This window comes from Talpa europaea, assembly GCF_964194135.1.
Source record: "Talpa europaea genome assembly, chromosome: 3".
In the NCBI taxonomy this organism is placed as follows: domain Eukaryota; kingdom Metazoa; phylum Chordata; class Mammalia; order Eulipotyphla; family Talpidae; genus Talpa; species Talpa europaea.
This window is the reverse complement of record NC_140069.1, coordinates 65,487,582-65,507,142: the sequence shown is the minus strand read 5'-3', so window position 1 is coordinate 65,507,142 and position 19,561 is coordinate 65,487,582. Positions and strand designations below refer to the sequence as shown.

Genomic DNA, 19,561 nt, shown 5'->3' with positions numbered 1-19,561 from the left:
CCAGAACCCCCAAACCAACCCACTCTAAATAGGGTCTGCCATCCATTGCATCAAGACAAAACATACTCTAATGCATAAAACTTTCAATGGAAAGGAACTTTAATACAATTCGTGTACAATAAAGGGAAAGACAAAGAACATAGTTTCCAAATCAAACATCCAAGGTTACCATGCCCTCTTGCGCAAATACCCAGGAAAACAGGGTTGGCCCAAAGTAGGGCCACTGAGGCCTGAAAGCCTGTCACAAATCTAAAGCACCTCCTGGTGGGGACCCATAGAAAGGAGCATAAGGGGTCAAGCATGTCTGGAACAGAAGGAACAAAATCAAAATCAAGATGAAAGTTACCATTGTTAACCTCCCCATGGGTCTCTCACCCACATTTATTTCAAACAGTTCAAGACCAAGAAGGAAGCACAGCTTCTTCACATATCTATCCATAACATGTGCTTCCTCCAGGTCCCTTCTGCTCTTCAGCCTTCTTCCTTCCTTCTCCCAGCCGCCTCTCCAGCTTCCTCCTCCCTGCTCAGTGCCACCCTTCCTTGGGTGGGGCAGGGAAGTTGGAACCTCCCCTTTCCCTGGGACCATCTTGTTACAAAGAAAGTGATGAAGACAGAATTATACAATTTGACAAATTTATCACAATTTTTCTAGATGTTTCATCTAAGTGCAAAATCCCAGGAATTTTGAAATGAAAGATTTTCCAAAATGACCACATATAAAACAACAACAACAGAGGTAAATGACTTTCTTTTTTATTTCCTCATATGTTATATCAAGCGGGTAGCTTACAAAATAAGAAATATATGTTAAGATAGTATAATTATGTGCTTTAAAGTCTTTAAATTTCATCATACCAAGGAGTGTTAGAAAATTAAATGGTAAAAGATCTTCAGTATGCCTAAGACTTAAATGAACTAACTTACTCTGACATCTGTGGTTTCTATGTCAGTATGATTACAGGTTAAAAGTGTGGAAGTCCATTGTCTAATTGCCTTTTCCTGAGAAATCCCCATTGGGAACTTAAGAGCAGAAAATATGGTTAGAATTTCTCCATGGATTCAGCAGCTATTCATGGGTCTTTGCAAACTGGATAGCAGGTTTCTTTTGCCAAATCAGGACTGATACATGGTGTTGAAGAACAAGTTTCCACCATACAGGTGACCTGGCCACTCTGAAAGGCAACATTCAAACATTATCCCCAGGTTTCTCACAATAAAATTACTTTTTATTTATTTAATTTATTTAATATCTATATACATATACACACACACTTTACATCATTATTCATTTTTGGACAGTTTGCTTTCTCCTCTCAGATGTAGTCCCCATAAAATTCCCACCAAGTCACCTGTGAACCATTACTTTTTAAAAAGTTTCTATTAATATATAACCTGATATACTATCCCAATACAATAAAAATTACCCCCAGTTTTAGTTAATTTACTGTATAGTTTCTATTAATCATTGGTTTCTACACATTTTGCAGCATGACATGCAAGGCTAGTCAAATGCAGACCTAAAAATGTTACCTAATAAGCTGTATTGCTAGGGTTCTGGTAATTTATTAAGTCCTTCCAGGCAATGATTTTATGAGTCTGGAGAATAATACCGACTCAAAACCCTGCCTCAGCTTACTTATGTGACTTTGGGTGAAGTTCATAAATTCCCTGAACTTCAAAAAGCTCATAGGGAATCTGGCAAATGGTCACTGGATAATAGCCATTTAAACAGATAATCATAAATCTCAAAACCTTGACATTAAAAATATGTCTAGTATCTAGTCACAAAAGAACTTCTCTTGCAGGTGTGTTTCAAATGGCAGGCTAGCAGAAGTAAACCAGGAGGAGGAAGATGGAAAAACCTAGCAGCACACACCTTACAGATGCAACTAACACAGTCTTCTTTCATCCAGCATTCATTGTCTTTCCTTTGAATTCCTTTATCATCTCTACATCCTGCCTGCCTCAGGCGTGCCTCCAGCTTGTTTATCTAAAATAAGGAAGTGGGAATTGAAATAGCAACAAAGCTATAAGAAACATATTTGGATGAAATACTCTATTCTATAAAAACATTGAAGACAAAAGAAACTTCTCTGTCAATATAATTCCCCTTAACATCTTTACCCAAAATTTAATGACTCTGAATTATTCAGTGTCTAAGCTACTATTATTATTAGTGTCGAAGCAAGTAAATAGTATTTATGATTGGGAAATATCAAATATGGGCCTGATATCTGAAATACTTCATTTATAAAGGAAATGGAATTAACATCAAATGAGTAAAAGGACAGCTTTAGAAAATCTTAGTATGCATAAATATTAACTAATAAGTATTTTTTTATATTTTATAATATATTATAAAATATAATATATTATAAAAATATATTTTATAAATATATTTTTTATATTTTTCTCACCTAGTTTATCATAAACAATATTCATTGAAAAATTATTAAGCTTCAAAAATGAAGCAATCCATTCAAGGTCTCACAGAATGTACAGTTTGATTTTTAAAGATTTATTTTATTTATTTATGCATACAAGAGCTAAGGTGTAGGCCAGAGGTGCAGGGGGCTGAGAGTATTCACCAGAGTGGGGAGCAGAACAGACAGATCTACTGAAATACACTGCTGAGGGGAGCAGCCAGTGAGACATGGGGTCTGCAGTGCCATGTGGATTAGCTCCCTGGCCAGGGATTTAACTCACGTTGCAGTGTCTGGAGATCACTTGATAGTGCAGAGACTTAACCCCTTGCATCACCAGGGAGGCCCAGAATTTACAGTTTGAAAGAAAGACAAACCAATAAACCATAGCTATAAGCCAATTAGATAAACAGGAAAAGGAAACCAGGGAGAAAGAGAAGACTCATCACACATGGTTCTGCCTCAGGGAATCTGAAGAGGACCCACACAGGATAAAGAATTTGAGTTGAGAGTGAAAAATATGACTGATTATTTCAGGAGAACAAACAGATAAAAGGTGTTTAAGACAAATGGAAAAACATCATATGCCCAAGTATAGGGACTACAAGGAAGTTGGTATTTTAGGAATATAAACTGTTGTGGGGAGTGGAAGACATAAGGGGCAACAAAGAAAAATAGGTCCTACAAACATATAAATTAATTTAGATGTTATTATCTGTGAACAATGGGAATAACTCCTATGATCATTATAATGGCAATATGAAATAGATAAATTGATGAGAGTTGGAACTGAAAGCAGAGAAACTGGCTAGTAAACCTATATGAACTTCAGTGAGGAAGGTAGAAAAGAGGATCAGTATGTGATTTAGCAGAAAGAGGTTCTTGGTGAATGTGGGCAGAAATAAGAGATAAGAAAGCAGGATGTCTCCAAAATTCCAGTTTCCATATGGTACATAAATAATTATATTTGCCATTATCCTAGAAATACAATGTAAAAAAGTAATAATCCATGGAGATATGAGAGCGATTTTTAGAAATGATTAAAATAATATAATTTTGCAAAAGAGCCCACATTCAAGAGCATGAAATGATCCATAGCTACACTGCTAAGGATTGAATTCATATGTTGAAGTCCTAACCCTTAGTATCTCAGAATGTGATGATAGAGACAATGTACTAAAAGAAGAAAGTTAATGATTGGCTAGACAGAGGGAGCCTTATCCAACATGCCATGTGTCCTTATAAGATGATATTTGGACAGTCACATGCAGTGGGAAGACCATGTGAAGACACAGGAAGACAGTATTCTACAGCCAAAAGAGAGACTTCTCAGGAGAAATCAACTCTGTCAACATCTTTATCATGGACTTCCAGCCTTCAGAACTATGAGAAAATAAATCTCCATTCTTTAAGCTACCAGTCTGTGGTCTCTGTTATGGCAATCTGAGCTGATCAATACTTGTAACATTATAACTAGATACCAGGCCTCCCCGGTGGCGCAGTGGTTGAGCGATGGATTGCAAAGCTGCCCGCAGCCTCTGCAGCGCCGGTTCGATCCCTGGCTGCTCCCCCGCCACCAGAGGAGGGTCCCATATGGTGCGCTAGACCTCTCCTGCCGCCCGCTGCTCCCCTCTGGTCCTTCTGCCTGCTCTGCTCCTGCTCTGGCTTTGGTGGATTCTCTCACCCTCCCACACTTCTGACTGTACCCAGTGATTGTATAAATAAATAAATAAATAAATAAAAATAAAATAAATCTTTAAAAAAATAAAAATAGAAAAATATATAACTAGACACCATAGTCTCAAATACCATGGCCTTTCCTTTGTATCACACTCTAGCTATGAACCATTATCTTTTAAAACTAATATTCCTTTCAATTCATCTGAACCCTGTTACTTGTGTAGAAATTATACAATAATTTCAAATACTTGACCAAGATTATTATAGATATCAGAAATACAGACACCAATGTTTTAACATCAATAACATTACCCATAAGTGATAAAGACATTCTTAACAAGGAATAGTGAGAATTTTTCACAACTTGAATAAGAACATTTCTAAAAATAAGATGCTACATTATAAGACTGAGGACAAAGAAAAATTGTCCTTTATCTCCCTTATTATTCAACAATTTACTAGCAGTCCTAAATAATACTATAAGACAAGAGCAAAAAATACAGTAAATAGATGGAAAGTAAGAAATAAAACGATCTTTATTTACACATGACATGTTTGTCTATATGAAAAATTCCAAAGAATCCATAAATCTGCCAAAGTTTTTCATATGTTCACAAAGTTCTACAAATATAATCACAATCCAGTTTTAGGCCATTGCATGACTGCAAAAAGACACCCACTTCCATTAGTAGTCAACCCCCCCTTTTTTTTATTAAAGATTTATTTATTTAATTTATTTATACAAGCACTGGGTACAGTGAGAAGCGTGGGAGGGTGAGAGAATTCACCAGGGCCAGGGCGGGGAGCAGGGCAGGCAGAGGTGCACCGCTGGGGGGAGCATGGGCGGCAGGAGAGGTCTGCGCACCATGTGGGACCCTCCTCTGGTGGCAAGGAAGCAGCCAGGGATCGAACCGGCGCTGCATAGGGATCGAACCGGCGCTGCATAGGGATCGAACCGGCGCTGCATAGGGATCGAACCGGCGCTGCATAGGGATCGAACCGGCGCTGCATAGGCTGCGGGCAGCTTCGCAACCCAGCGCTCAACCGCTGCGCCACCGGGGAGGCCCATTAGTAGTCAACCCCTTTTGCTCTCCAGTTCCACACACAACCACCGTGCTACATTCTACCTCTAGATTGCCTATGGGGCATATCCTATATCATGCACGTTTGTAGTGGAAGTAAGGTCACAAGGCAGGATCTCTATGATCCTATCCAGACAGGTAAAGGAGAGTTCTGGAGACTTCAGTGGCTTTTCAGGCTTTTATTGCCATTTTACCAGGTACATGTCAGGCAGAGGTGCTGGGGGGCTGAGAGGCTGGTAGGGCTCCCAGGCCCTGGCAAGTCTTCACTCTTTCTGGGCTCTCCAGTGTTCTCTTGTGGCTTCTATTTCTCTTCTGGTTCTCTGCTAGTGTTCTCCATTCTACTCTGGCATCCTGACCTTACATGCCCAGTCTCTTGGCTCAGGTGTGCCTATCTATGCAGTCCACACCCTACTCCAGGTGTCTGCCATCAAGATGCACTTAGGACCACATTAATCTAATGGCAGGAGGGCAGAAAAGGCATTCACCCTACAATGTGGTTGTGGTCTTTTCAGTCACAGCTTCTTTCAATTGACATAATATTGTAAGGTTTTTCTATGTTGTAGCATATGTCAGTACTTCATTCTTTTCTATGTCTGAATACCATCATTGCATTATATCACATGTTGGGCATCAGCTGATAAATATTTGGGTTGTCTCTATCTAGGATTTGAAAAAATCTGGCATAAATATTTGGGTCCAAATTGAACAGAATGCTTAACAGTTTATCAGGCTCAGAGTATGATGAGTCAACACTGTCAGAATTCACAGGGAGATGTTCTGGGGCATCACAGCTGGGCCTGCATCTTCTTAGGACTCAGCTGATTCAGCACTGGCCTGGCTACATTCATCCCCCTTGACCCTTGCTTCTGGTCAGTGCCCTGTGTACCCATCTCCACTGCTGTCTTTTTTTTTTTTTTAAATAGAGGTAATTTTTTTTATTTATTTATTTGTTTGTTTGTTGTTTATACATGCACTGGGTACAGTCAGAAGTGCCGGAGGGTGAGAGAATTCACCAGAGCCAGAGCGGGGAGCAGAGCAGGTAGAAGGACCGAAGTACACTGTGAGGGGAGCAGCGGGCGGCAGGAGAGGTCTGAGCGCCATGTGGGACCCTCCTCCGGTGGCCGGGGAGCAGCCGGGGATCCAACCGGCGTCGCAGAGGCCGCGGGCAGCTTCGCAACCCAGCGCTCAACTGCTGCGCCACCGGGGAGGCCCTCCACTGCTGTCTTCACTGCTGATTCTCAACAGTAAGGTCATGACTTTCTCCAGTAAGAGCTGGTTTCTGGTTCTCTTCTAGGAGTTCTACTACTACTCTTCTTCTATTTCTTTTGGTCTCTGGCAGTCTCTTGCCTGTCTGGGGAAACCCGCTGACCGCCAGGCACTTGACTGTGACTGGACAAGCACGGTGAGCAGAGTCCAGCCTGGGAGCTCCTGCCCTGGCGGTAGTAGCGACAGGCTCGCTGAACAGAAGCAGCACTCTGGGGTTCCCGAGCAGCAGGGCTCTGCACAGCTGCCACCGCCACTATGACTGACACCACCACCATCATGGCAGGAGGCTGTCCACGTGAGCATGTGCTGCTTGCCCTAACTTCTTCAGATGTGAGTAGAAACATCTATTCAGGTTTGTTGCTCATTCAATTAAACATTCAACTTTATTTCTTAGAGAAAATCTCATACAAAAAGTTTCCTAAATAAAAATGTAACAGCAAGCATAGAGTTCCTAGTTATCTCTTCCTCCTGCCGTTCATTTCTAATTCTTTTTATTTAGGTTCTCTCTCTTTTCTTAGTGAGCCTAGCTAAGATTTCTCTATTTTACTTATCCTTTCAAATAATCAATTATTTGTTTCATTTATTATTCTGGAATTGTGTTTTGTCTTTGTAGTATATTTTTGGTTTCTATTTATTGTATTTCTGCTATAAATTTTAATATTTCCTTCCCCACCATGATTTTTGATTTCATCTTCTTTTACTAATCCATTCTATTATACTCAGCAATTCTTCTGTGATAGAATATCATTTGACACTCAAAACCTCCCTGAAAGTTTAGATGAGGACACTCTTCCATGATTAAATTAACTGTCTGGGACAATCAATAAAAGAAGACAGAACTTTCTGGTGGCAGAACCTGGGCTCTTCCATTATTCCCACAGTGCTTTCCAGTTCAAAGATTCTGATGAAATGGATGAAATTGTGCATTTCAGAATAATACTAATGTCTAAGAAATATCTGACTTGGAACCATGTCTTGAAAGAAATCACACTTCCATTTCTGAAAAAAAAACTTTACATTGTTATTTGTAAAGGATTCTCTCATTGAATCCCTCTCAAATTTTAGGAGGAAAATTTAAATAGATCATGAACCAGACCATCTAAGGAGATGAGCAAAAATCGAGAGAAGTGTGGAGACTTTGGTTTTAACAGAAATTTTTCAGGAAATAATAGTCTCTAAGAGGCTTCTTGGTTTCCATTAAAAAAAAAAAAAGGTGGGGAGAGGAGGAAGGGAAATTGTTGCAAATTATCTACATCTGTAGAGGTGAAGCTGGCATCCAAACAGATTTGCTCTGAAATGCACTAACAAAGAAATCAGTAGCTCACCGGGCAGAGATCCCTGGCAACCAGAACTGTGTGTCCTGAAAGTGTTGGCATTAGGTAGAAAGGAAAAGGTTAACCAAATCTGTGAGAAGTGAGTTTCACACAACCCCAATTTCCCCTCATTCAACTCGCAGGATATGCGTGGTTATTATTCTTGAATTGTGTTATCTTTGAAGAGTTATCAGGCAGATTTTTTTTTTTCAATTTAGTTAGTGTAATCTATACAATAGGGCAATTTGCTTGGGGAAAAATCAAACCTGTCCTCTCAGCGTTTTGATGGTCTCTTGAATTTCTGCCGCAAAATTGCTGAAATCCTGGGCAAATTTTGTTTTTTCCAGAAATGTCACATCTATAGCATCTTCGTCCATGTACAAATTATCTTGTTGCCTGTTTATACAAGGAATAAAGACAATGTTGAAAAACAAAAGACGGTTGAGGATAAGAAACACAACAAATATTCCTTAGGTATTGGGAATATATAAGACATTGTGATTGTAGATCTGTATAACCATAAGGAGAAAAAGGTATTTCTGGAGTTAGAAATTAAAATTAAATAGAATTGAAGAAGGTAATTACAGTGTCACATCTGCTTCATGTAGTTATTTAAAATGACAAGGGAACATTTCTTATGAACTAAAGGGAATGCCATGTCGTATTACATATGCATTTGACATAATATTTAGATTCCAAAGTATGTTTTTTGCTAATTAATTGTTCATTTCATTTTCCATCATGAAAGAGCAACGGCAAATTGCTTTTTACATGTAGTGTAGCATCCAGGTTGGAACGGTGCTTGATCTATTATAAAAGCTTGACAAGAATTAAATTAAGACTATTCTGTTTGGTGAAAGTCTAATCTTAAACTAGATATAAAATAGTTCAGTGCTACCAATAATAAAGGGAAATAAAACACCTTGCTAAGAAAAATAAGTCAGAAGGAGAAAGACAAACAGTGTCACTTGGATGTGGAATATTGAGAAACCAAACAAAGGGTCATATAAAGCCAAACTCAAAAACTACTCCTTGAAAACTGACTATAAAACTGAAGCAGAGGCCTCGCAGGTGGTGCGGGGAGTTGAGTGGTAGCACTATAGGGCTGTTGGCAGTGACTGCAGCATAAATTCGATCCCTGGCCAGGGAGCTACCCACATGGCTCACCAGACCTCCTAAAAGCAGTGAATTTCTTTATTTTGTAGATCTGCTTGTTCTGCTTCCCACTCTGGTGAATCCTCTCACCCCATCTGCATCTCTGGCCTACACCCCAGCTCTTGCATGCGTAAATGAACTACATCTTTAAAAAATTAAATAAAATAAAACTGAAGCATTCACTGGAAAGTTTAAGGGAAAGTGTGAGAACAAAGTGGGGAAGAAGCACAATGAACTGTAGTGGAGGACTCTGAGTGTTTTGGTGTCTGAATCACTGTGGTAACACCTTAAAGGGAAAGGAGGGATCCTTTTCTTTCAAAATACAAAGTATGAATAAACCAACACTACATCTATAAAAAAATTAAAATCAGAATCACTTAAAGAGAAAGGCCTTGGTTAGTTTTAAAACGTGTTTATTGGAGCCTACCTGAAATTCTTGCATTTTTACAAACTTTTCTTTATAGATTTGATTTAGTTGACATACTATCTGTGTCTCGTTTCCTATTTTTCCCAGGTTTTGTTAAGAGTTGCTCCTTTAGAAGAAGTCACTTTAACTTTCAAAATTGTTCCTGCTTGTTCTTCTTGAAATACATGTTCTATTGTTCAATGGGAACTGTTTTCCCAAAACAGTATGCTTGATAAGCCTATAAAATGATTTCTAAATCAGAAATATGTTATAGAATTTACAGAGGGGAATTTAGAAAAGGAAAGCATTCTGAAAAATAGACATTACCAAAACTTGCGCCTTAGTCACTTGATTCCTCTGTGTCCTCTAAGCCAGTATGAATTAAAGGAACCATGAGTCAGTATTGGCCCCATGCCAGCTTTTTCAGATATGTTTGTTAAAATAAATTCAAGTGTACAGTGTTGATATGGATAATATTAATAAAAATGGATAACATTAACAGAAATGAGTTGACACTTTTTTTCACAGTACATTCTCCTATCTGGTGTTTAATCAAAAAGGATTTATCCACAAAGAAGTCTGGATGATTGAGGATAGAACCAAGATTCAGAGTGTGGAATGAGGCTATGTGTGCAGTGGCTGATGGGGCAAGACCAGATGCTGTACAATCAGAGTGCATATGCAGTTTAGCACATGGCTATTGGATGCATGCTGTAGGGTAAATGGTTTTCAGGCTTTTCTGCCCTCCCACCATGAGGATTGCCCTGCCTGGTGGGACACCTGCAATTGTTACATTGTTGCAAACTGTCTTGTTTACTTCTGTGGGCCATGGGAGGAGTATTGAGAGAGAGTCACCAAAAGAAGTAAGAGAGAGGAAGGAGAGAGAAGGGGTGAAAGAAGAGGCCAGAGAAGCCCAGAGTGAAGACTTGCTGGGGTGTTGGAGGCCTCCTGGCCTCCTGCGCCCCCTTCTCCCCGCACCCTGCCTGCCATGTACCTGGTTGCCATGCTACATGTAAAGCTCAATAAAAGCCTGAGAAAGCCACCGAGGCTTCAAGGACTCCTCCGATACCACCCGTTCTGCTGGATCATAGATAACCTGCTCTGTGCCGTTCCTGCCACTACACGTGCAGTGCATCAGGCATTATGCTAAGTAGGCATAAGGTTGATTTCACTCGGCTGCACATGGTCTATCTGAAAAGACCAGTTGAAAACCAAGCAGAAACAAAACATTAGTATTTGGAAGATCAATAAGGCAATGGATTGTGCCTGGCGTCAGAAAGGTAGGAGATGAGTCTGAGAAACTGTACAAAAAAGGCCTCCCTGGTGGTGCAGGGGTTAAAGAGACAGCGCTATCAAGCTATCCCTGCCAGTGGCCCACTTGGCGCAGAAGACCTCTCCTGTCTCGTCTGCTGCTCCCCTTAGCAGTGTATTTCAGTAGATCCACCTCTTTTGCTCCCCAATCTGTCTATGGGGAATCCTCTCACCCCCCCCCCACCGTACCTCTGGCCTACAATCCACTTCTTGTATGAATAAATAAATAAATCTTGAGGAAAAAAAGAAACTGTCAAAAAGTACTGTAGCTCTTTATCCATTTTAGAGACCATGCAGTTATGTGTCCTCTGTGCCAAGCTATCAGCTATGTACCAGGATGCACATCACATCATTAAATCTATACAGCAGTGTTATGAGACACTTTAACCCTTTTTCTTATCTGTGCCAAGCTATCAGCTATGTACCAGGATGCACATCACATCATTAAATCTATACAGCAGTGTTATGAGACACTTTAACCCTTTTTCTTATTTCCAAATGTGCATTTTGCAGGTTGCTAACATGAGAAAGTTGTTAACAAGTTCATATTATGTCTTTATTCCATGAACAGCTGGGATACAAATTGGGATTTAAAATAATTAAAGAATCCTTCCTTAACCACGATATAGATTTTTCCCCATCGAAGGAGAGGTGAGGGCCACTTTCAGCATGATCAGGTTTGTGTTTTGAAAAATTAGAGGAGAAAAGAGTGGAAGAAGATCTGTTAGGGAGATTATTGGAAAACACTTAAAAAGATGCTACTATTTGAAATTATTATTGAAAACATGAAATTCAGAGTAATATTTTTTGTGAGAAAAAGATAATATGTATCCAGTAAAACCAAATTTAATTCATAAATAGTTCATGAAAGGAAGGTTCAATTTGGGATGAATAGAAGATAAATGCAAAAATGCTGAATGTACAGAAACCCTATAATTGTAATCACAACTTACTTGATTTGTGCCCATTGGTTGAGGGGAATTGAGTCTTTGGTCTAAACAACTATGGCACTTATAAGAACAACAGAACAATCTAAAAGCATTGCTGAAATGTATGCCATTACACAAAACAAAGATTTTTTAAATCTTTTTATTATCATATTAACAATAAACAGAATTCATGGTTGCACGTCTTGTACTAGAATAAAGTTTGATAAGATTGTCAGGAGGCTGAAAATGAAATCAACTAATCATTTACTTGCAGAGGCAACATATAAGCAGAACTTCAATGAGGCCACTTGAGTCTTAAAAGTTTAGGTAATAATATGCATTATATCTAACTTTAAAAAGCAAGTGCAAGTATGTTAGTGCAAGGACCTGGATGTGGCTATAGGGCTGAACAGGGCTAGATAATGGATGCTGTTATCCATACCACATGCTTGTGGGCCTGACGGCAAGAACCAGACCCACATTAACATCTTGTAAGAAAAGGGAAATTGCCTGTAAATACATGGACAATTTCTGAGTATGCACTGGTATAGTCAATTAAAAACCAAATGAAATGCCAAACTAAATAAAGGGCCAATTGAATGTTTTCGGTCATTTCAATTATTTAAAGACAGTTCTGACTGGAGCTATCATTCATGATCAACATTTTAATTGCTTTGCTGGAAAAAGCTCTGGGAACACAAAGGGTAGGTTTAATTTCCTTCACCTGGAGTTTAAGATACTCCTCTTTTTGCCTCAATCTTCTTTAAAGAAATTTATTTAAATATTTAACACAGTAGGTCATTTAGACACTATTTTTATTCTCCAAATACAATTCACCTTTCTCTTTCAAACTTGTACACCCTTAACTTCTATAGTGGCAGGATGGGCAAGTTATCTATGATCCAAGCAGACTCAGTAAAGGAGAGTCCTGGAGGCCTTGGTGCGTTTCTCAGGCTTTTATTGATCTTTACATGTATTGCAGCAACCAGGTACACCCCAGGCAGGGGGCCAGGAGGCCAGCAGGCCTCTTAGCCCCTGGCAAGTCCTCACTTTGGGCTTCTTTCTCTCTCTTCTGGTTTTCTTTCCCCACTTACCTCTCTTGCCTCTCTCCTGCCTCTCTCCTGCTTCTGCTTCTCTTGATAACTACCACAATACTCCCATGGCCCACAGAAGTAAATAAGACAGTTTGCAACAATGTAACAACTGCATCAAGCAGGGCAATCCTAATGGTGGGAGGGAAGAAAAGCCTGAAAAACCATTTACCATACAACTTCTATCAAAATCTTAGCCTTTCAGGGCCTCCCCATTGGCACAGCGGTTGAGCACTGGACTGCGAAGCTGTCCACAGCCTCTGCAGCGCTGGTTCAATCCCCAGCCCCTGGCGAGGGTCCCACATGGCACACAGACCTCTCCTGCTGCACCCGCTGCTCCCCTCAGCAGTGTATTTCATCAGTCTGCCTGTTCTGTTCCCCGCTCTGGTGAATTCTCTCACCCGCCTGCACTTAACTGTACCCAGTGCTTGTATAAATAAATAAATAAATCTTTAAAAAACAAACAAACAAACAAAAACTTAGCCTGTCCTTCAAGATAACCCTTCTGTACCACCTGTCTAAAGGTCCAGTAAGAATTAATTAGATTGAATTTGCCTGCACAGCATCTGATTGGATCTCATCTTAGTACTTACATGAGCACTTTTGTTAAATGAGTTAACACCTGTGTAGTGTTTAAAAGAATGTCTGACATATAGTGAGTACCATAAGATCGTTTGCTCTTTTGTCTTTTATGGGATGTCTATAAATATATATATATATATATATATATAAAACATCTGTATTATTATTAGATACTATATATAGTCTTAATTAATACAATTTCATGAGGTAGGTAATACTATATCCATTTTCCCTTTGTGGAAACTGTAAGTAATGTGTACTTACAAAGTAGTGGAAACAGGACATGAACCTGTGTATCTTCCTATCACATGACATTAACCACTCTCCCTAGAATGTAAATCTAGGCCACCTAACTTATTCACTTACTTCTCAAGTTTCCACTCATAATTAAAAAAATGACCCCAAATTACATTTTGAATTTGACTAAATTATACCACATAGAAGGCAGTTGGAAGACAAAGTTACTGCAGATAATACCTTCAGTAGCGCTCACCCATGCACTGTGAACCACAATGCTTACTTTGATAACTGATCACACAAGTATCTATTGAATTTTTATTCAGTGAAAAGGAGTTACTGGGGGCCTCCCGGGTGACGCAGCGGGTTGAGCACTATGCTATAAAGCTGTCTGCAACCTCTGCAACACTGGTTCAATACCCAACCGGCCAAGGAGAATCCCACATGGTGCAGCAGACCTCTCCCACCTGGCCCGCTGTTCCCCTCAGCAGTTTACTTTAGTATTTCTGCCTGTTCTGCTCCCTGCTCTGTCTCTGGTGAATTATTTCACCCTCCTGCACCTCTGTCCTGTACTTCGGTCCTTGTATAAATAAATAGATCTTTTAAAAAAAAAAAAAGGAGTTAATGGATATACCCATGCACAATGCACTTTTTCTATTTTCAGAAGGCTTCCAAGTCAATGGTGAAGGAAAGGGAAAATTCCCTGAAGTAATTATACATAAATCTAGTATATAAATATCACAAAATAAGTCCTAAAAGATTCCATAGGAATTAAAATGACATTTCTCCATTATATGAATTAAAAAGTATTGCATTTTGCTCACAAATTAAGCCTTCCTTGCAATACACCACATGGCTTAAAATAATCTTTTATTTATTTATTTTTTTAAATAGAGGCATGCTTTATTTATTTGTTTGTTTGTTTTGTTTATACATGCACTGGGTACAGTCAGATGCGCGGGAGGGTGAGAGAATTCACCAGAGCCAGAGCGGGGAGCAGAGCAGGCAGAAGGACCGAAGTACACTGCTGAGGGGAGCAGCAGGCGGCAGGAGAGGTCTGTGCGCCATGTGGGACCCTCCTCCCATGGCCGGGGAGCAGCCGGGGATCGAACCGGCGTCGCAGAGGCCACGGGCAGCTTCGCAACCCAGCGCTCAACTGCTGCGCCACCGGGGAGGCCCTAAAATAACCTTTTAATAGATATCATTACTGTCCTTGTAAACAATATACTGGGCTTTATGTTTTTAAAATAATTTGAAAAACAGCAACATCCATAATGTGGTTTAAGGAGTCAAAAATAAAATGTATGATATGCAATTTTCTGCACCTATTGAAAAGAAGCTATAATCAAGCATGTCCTGGTTATAATGTTCCAAAAAATAGAAAAGAACCCATACATATTATAGAACTCATTTGTATTGTTCATCTTTATGTAGTTTATTCATAAATGAGTCAACTGTGGTTATCAATAAAATCTTTCAAATTATATATTTGAAGCAAATAATAATATTTAGTTAAATAAATCTGATATTTCTATACATAACTGCTAGTAAGGTCATTGAAGCCCACATTTTCCTTGTCAGAATAACTGTATTGAGCAGAACGCTTCTTTGGAGATTCTTGTGTGGGCTCCCCAAACTCTCCTGTACTCAGACAACCTGTTGGGAAAAATGCTATTATGTGAACATGATGGGACGTGGGAGTCACCTTCTTGTGTGCATTATTGATTCTTTCTTTAATGAGAACACAATGAGTGTCACACAAATTGGGGTGTGTGTGAGAGAGTTAAGTAAAAAAAAATCTCAAATTATTTTCTTATATAACTGAAACTAGTATGGTTTATAGATCAACTATAACTCAAGAATAATAATTAATTTTAAAATATTTACAGAGGTAGTTTTATGTTATGCATTTTACCACAATTACAAATATAAATGTGACATGAAAATCATTTTGTGAATAAATATGAAACTAAATTTCATGTGAAAACAGGTGGATTGGAAACTAAGACATTTTGAAGAAAACTGAAACAGTAGTATTACTACATATAAAATATTATATATGGTGATCAAAAAAGTAAAAGAGAATTGGTAATCCTAGTGGAAAAAAAAGATTTAAAAATGGAAAATGATAATCCCAGAGAATATTATTCTGCAATCAAATTTAGAAAACTTGCATAGGGCAGCATATACTGCAGGGAAGGAAGGGATTATTATATAACTTTTGTAAGGGGTAACTACCATATTATTTCTTTTTTTTTTTTTTGGTAGAGGCGTGTTTATTTATGTATTTGTTTGTTTGTTTGTTTGTTTGTTTGTTTTGCTTGTTTATACATTCAGTGGGTACAGTCAGAAGCACGGGAGGGTGAGAGAATTCACCAGAGCCAGAGTGGGGAGCAGAACAGGCAGAAGGACCGAAGTACACTGCTGAGGGGAGCAGCGGGCGGCAGGAGAGGTCTGCGCGCCATGTGGGATCCTCCTCCGGTGGCCGGGGAGCAGCCGGGGATCGAACCAGCGTCGCAGAGGCAGCGGGCAGCTTCGCAACCCAGCGCTCAACCGCTGCGCCACCGGGGAGGCCCTACCATATTATTTCTTAATAGAAGGCATGTAAAGACAGTTTAAGTAGTCACCTTAACATGTGTAATTTAAATTCAATAGCAATATGCCTTATCATGGATTGCTAAAGCAATCTGAAGATGAAATTATTAAATATAATTTTGTTACATTTAATAACAAAATAAATTGAAATTCTATAAAATTTAAAACCAAACAGAAGTAAAACAATGTGCTTTGTAATATGAACTCGAAGACATCAAAACACTGCTCCCCTCAGCAGTGTATTTCATCAGTCTGCCTGTTCTGTCCCCCGCTCTGTCTCTGGTGAATCCTCTCACCCTCCTGCACATCTGGCCTGTACCCTGGTTCTTGTATAAAATAAATAAGTGGGGCAGACCGGGTGCGCAGGGAGTGCGTACCACATTGCCACTTTAGAACATGGACATTTCTTCAGTAAAGACTGCTTGATACCGGCAGAAGGCTCATGGAGGAGCCAGAGGTAAGCTGGGAAGTTCGCCCACGCCAGGCAGCTTCCGGCCTGCAGTCCGAACCCAGAGTGGGAGTGGGAACCCACCGCTGGGGCAGATGGGGCAGGCAGAAGAGTGCGAACATGTATCGCCTTTTTAGAACAGGGACCTTTCTTCAGTAAAGCCTGCTTGAAACCGGCAGATGGCTCCTGGAAGAGCCAGAGGTGAGCTGGGAAGTTAGCCCAAGATGCTGGCCAGTACCAGCAACACAGTGTCCCAAGGCATACGGCAAATTAGAAAACAGACAGTAGGGAGTAAAAAAACCACACACAATCCATCAACTCCTGAGGAAAAAAGCACACCACAAAAAGAAAACCACCCCCCAGATTGCAACGACAGTAACTTGGAAGAACTTCTGAGTCTTCCAGAAAGAGAATTTAAAATTGCCATTATTAAAAAACTGACAGAAGTCATAAAGGAAAACAATGATAAGGGAAAAATAATCAATGATCAGAAGAATGAAAATGAGTCCCTAAAGAGGGAAGTAAAAGAAATGCAGGGGATCAAAGAATTAACGGAGGCACTAAAAAAGCAATGAAAGCAGAATAGATGAGATGGAAGAACGAATAAGTACTCTTGAAGACACAGAAATAATAACAACCAAAACAGAAAAGGAAAGAGAAGTACAAAGGAAAAACACTGAAGAAGGACATTGGGAACTCTCTGACTCCATGAGGAAAGGAAATATAAGAGTTATAGGAATCCCAGAAGGAGCGGAGAGAGATGTTGGAACAGAGAAAATATTCAAGGAGATAATTGAAAAGAACTTCGAAATGTGAAGGAGCTGAAAACTGATATACAAGAAGCAAGAAGAACACCAAACTTCCACGACAAAAGGAAAAATACAGCAAGACACATAATAGTAAAGCTCCCAAGAATCAAGGACAAGGAAAAAATAACGAAGCTGACAAGAGGGAAGAAACATATAACATTCCAAAGAAAATCAGACTGACATCAGACTTCCCCGAAGAAACACTACGGGCAAGGAGAAAGTGGAGGGACATAGTCAACAGACTCCAAGAAAACAGATGCCAACCAAGAATACTCTATTCTGCAAATCTCTCCTTCCTCTATGAAGAAAGAATAAGGACCTTCCCAGACAAACAGAAACTCTGGAATTTCATTACGACTAAACCCCCACTCCAAAAAATACTACAAGGAGTCCTAAAGCCAGAACCTCAGAGGGACGAACAACAACAAAAGAAAGTCAAAAAAAAAGTTATTAAAAGAACAAATAAAATCAAAGGAAAGACAAACACAATAGCAAATATAGATGCTAACATATCAATATTAACTCTAAATGTAAATGGACTAAACTCTTCAATAAAAAGACACAGAGTCGCAGGCTGGATTAAGAAACAAAACCCAACCTTTTGCTGTCTCCAGGAAACACATTTAGCTACAAAAGATAAAAATAGACTCAAAGTTAAAGGATGGAAAACAATCCTACAAGCAAATGGACCAAAAAAGAAAGCAGGAACAGCTATAATTATATCAGGTAAAACAGATTTCAAACTCAAAAAGATAAAAAGAGACCCCAACGGTCACTACATTATGATCAAGGGGACAATACTTCAAGAAGAAATAACACTCATTAATATATATTCACCAAACAAAGGAGCACCAAAATATATCAGACAACTATTGTCATCTCTGAAAACAGACATCAGAGAAAACACATACATAGTGGGAGACTTCAACACACCACTATCAACAATGGATAGATCAACGAGACCAAAAATAAGTAAAGACACTAAAGCTCTAAATAAAGATCTAGAGCGCTTGGGCTTAACAGACATCTATAGAACACTAAACCCAAAAAATACCTGACTACACGTTTTACTCAAGTGCACACGGATCATTCTGCAGGATCGATCACATACTGGGACACAAGACAAACATCAACAGATACACCAAGATTGAAATCATACCAACCATTTTTTCTGACCATGAAGGCATCAAACTAGAAATAAACCATAAAAAGAAGGCAAGGAACTCTCCTACCTCATGGAGATTGAAAACCACACTTCTGGAAGACCACTGGACTAACGAGATCAAAGAAGAAATTAAAAAATTCTTTGAATTGAATGACAAGGAGGACACCAATTTCCTAAATGTATGGGATGCAGCAAAAGCAGTAATAAGAGGAAAGTCTATAGCAATAGAGGCTCACATCAAGAAACAAGAAAGAACTTAAAAAACAACCTAATCTCGAAGCTCAAAGATCTAGAAAAAGAACAACAAACTGGAACGGGGTGGTCCCCAGGGAAAGGTGATGTCCCAGTTCCCCTGTCCCACCCAAAAAGGGGTGAAGCTGAGCAGGGAGAAGAGAAGTTGGAGAAAAGACTAGAGAAGGAAGAAAGATGGAGAGCCAGACGGAGACCTGAAGGAGGCACACAGAGCAAAGAGACATGTGAAGAAGCTGCTCTTGCTTCTCTGCCTTGGCCTTGTACCATGGATTTGAGCAACATGTAAGGAGACACTTGAAACAGACATGGGTAAAAGACCCATAAGGAAGTTAAAAATGGCAGCCTTTATATTGATTTTGATTTTGCTATTTTCCTTCCAGACTCATCTGGCTGTTTCTGCCTCTTTCCTGTGGGTTCCCACCAAAAGGTGCCTTAGACTTGTGGCAAGTTTTGGGGCCTCAGCTGCTCCACTTTGGGCCAACCCTGTTTGACTGGGTATTTACCCATGAGGGGATGGGTAACTTTGGGTGCTTGATTTGGAAACTTTATCTTTCCCATCTCGTCTCTTTATTGCACACTAATTATATTCAAGTTACTTTCCATTAAAGGTCTTGCACACTAGAATATGTTTTCTCTTGATGGGAGAACAGATTTATAGAAGGCAGGTTTGGGGGTCCTGGGATGCCCCTGACCCTGCCCAATAACAAAATCTTTCTTAATAACCAAGTTGTGATATAACAAGATCCCCAACTTCTGGGATGTCATAGATTTCAAAATGCTGAATATTGTATTTTGAATATAGATTATTCCCTCAGAA

The 19,561-nt window shown here is 39.5% G+C and overlaps 1 protein-coding gene across 1 annotated transcript in view; it reads right to left on the bottom strand.

Annotated features, from left to right (window-relative positions):
- Positions 1 to 1,070: 1,070 nt before the first annotated feature.
- Positions 1,071 to 19,561, bottom strand: part of PXDNL (peroxidasin like) — a gene marked incomplete at both ends in the record, with an annotated part of 520,299 nt that continues 501,808 nt past the window's right edge. Inside the window, 4 exon segments of the mRNA XM_084230567.1 lie at positions 1,071 to 1,172; positions 1,877 to 1,990; positions 8,031 to 8,162; positions 15,019 to 15,131. Coding sequence (XP_084086693.1) covers positions 1,071 to 1,172; positions 1,877 to 1,990; positions 8,031 to 8,162; positions 15,019 to 15,131 — 461 coding nt within the window.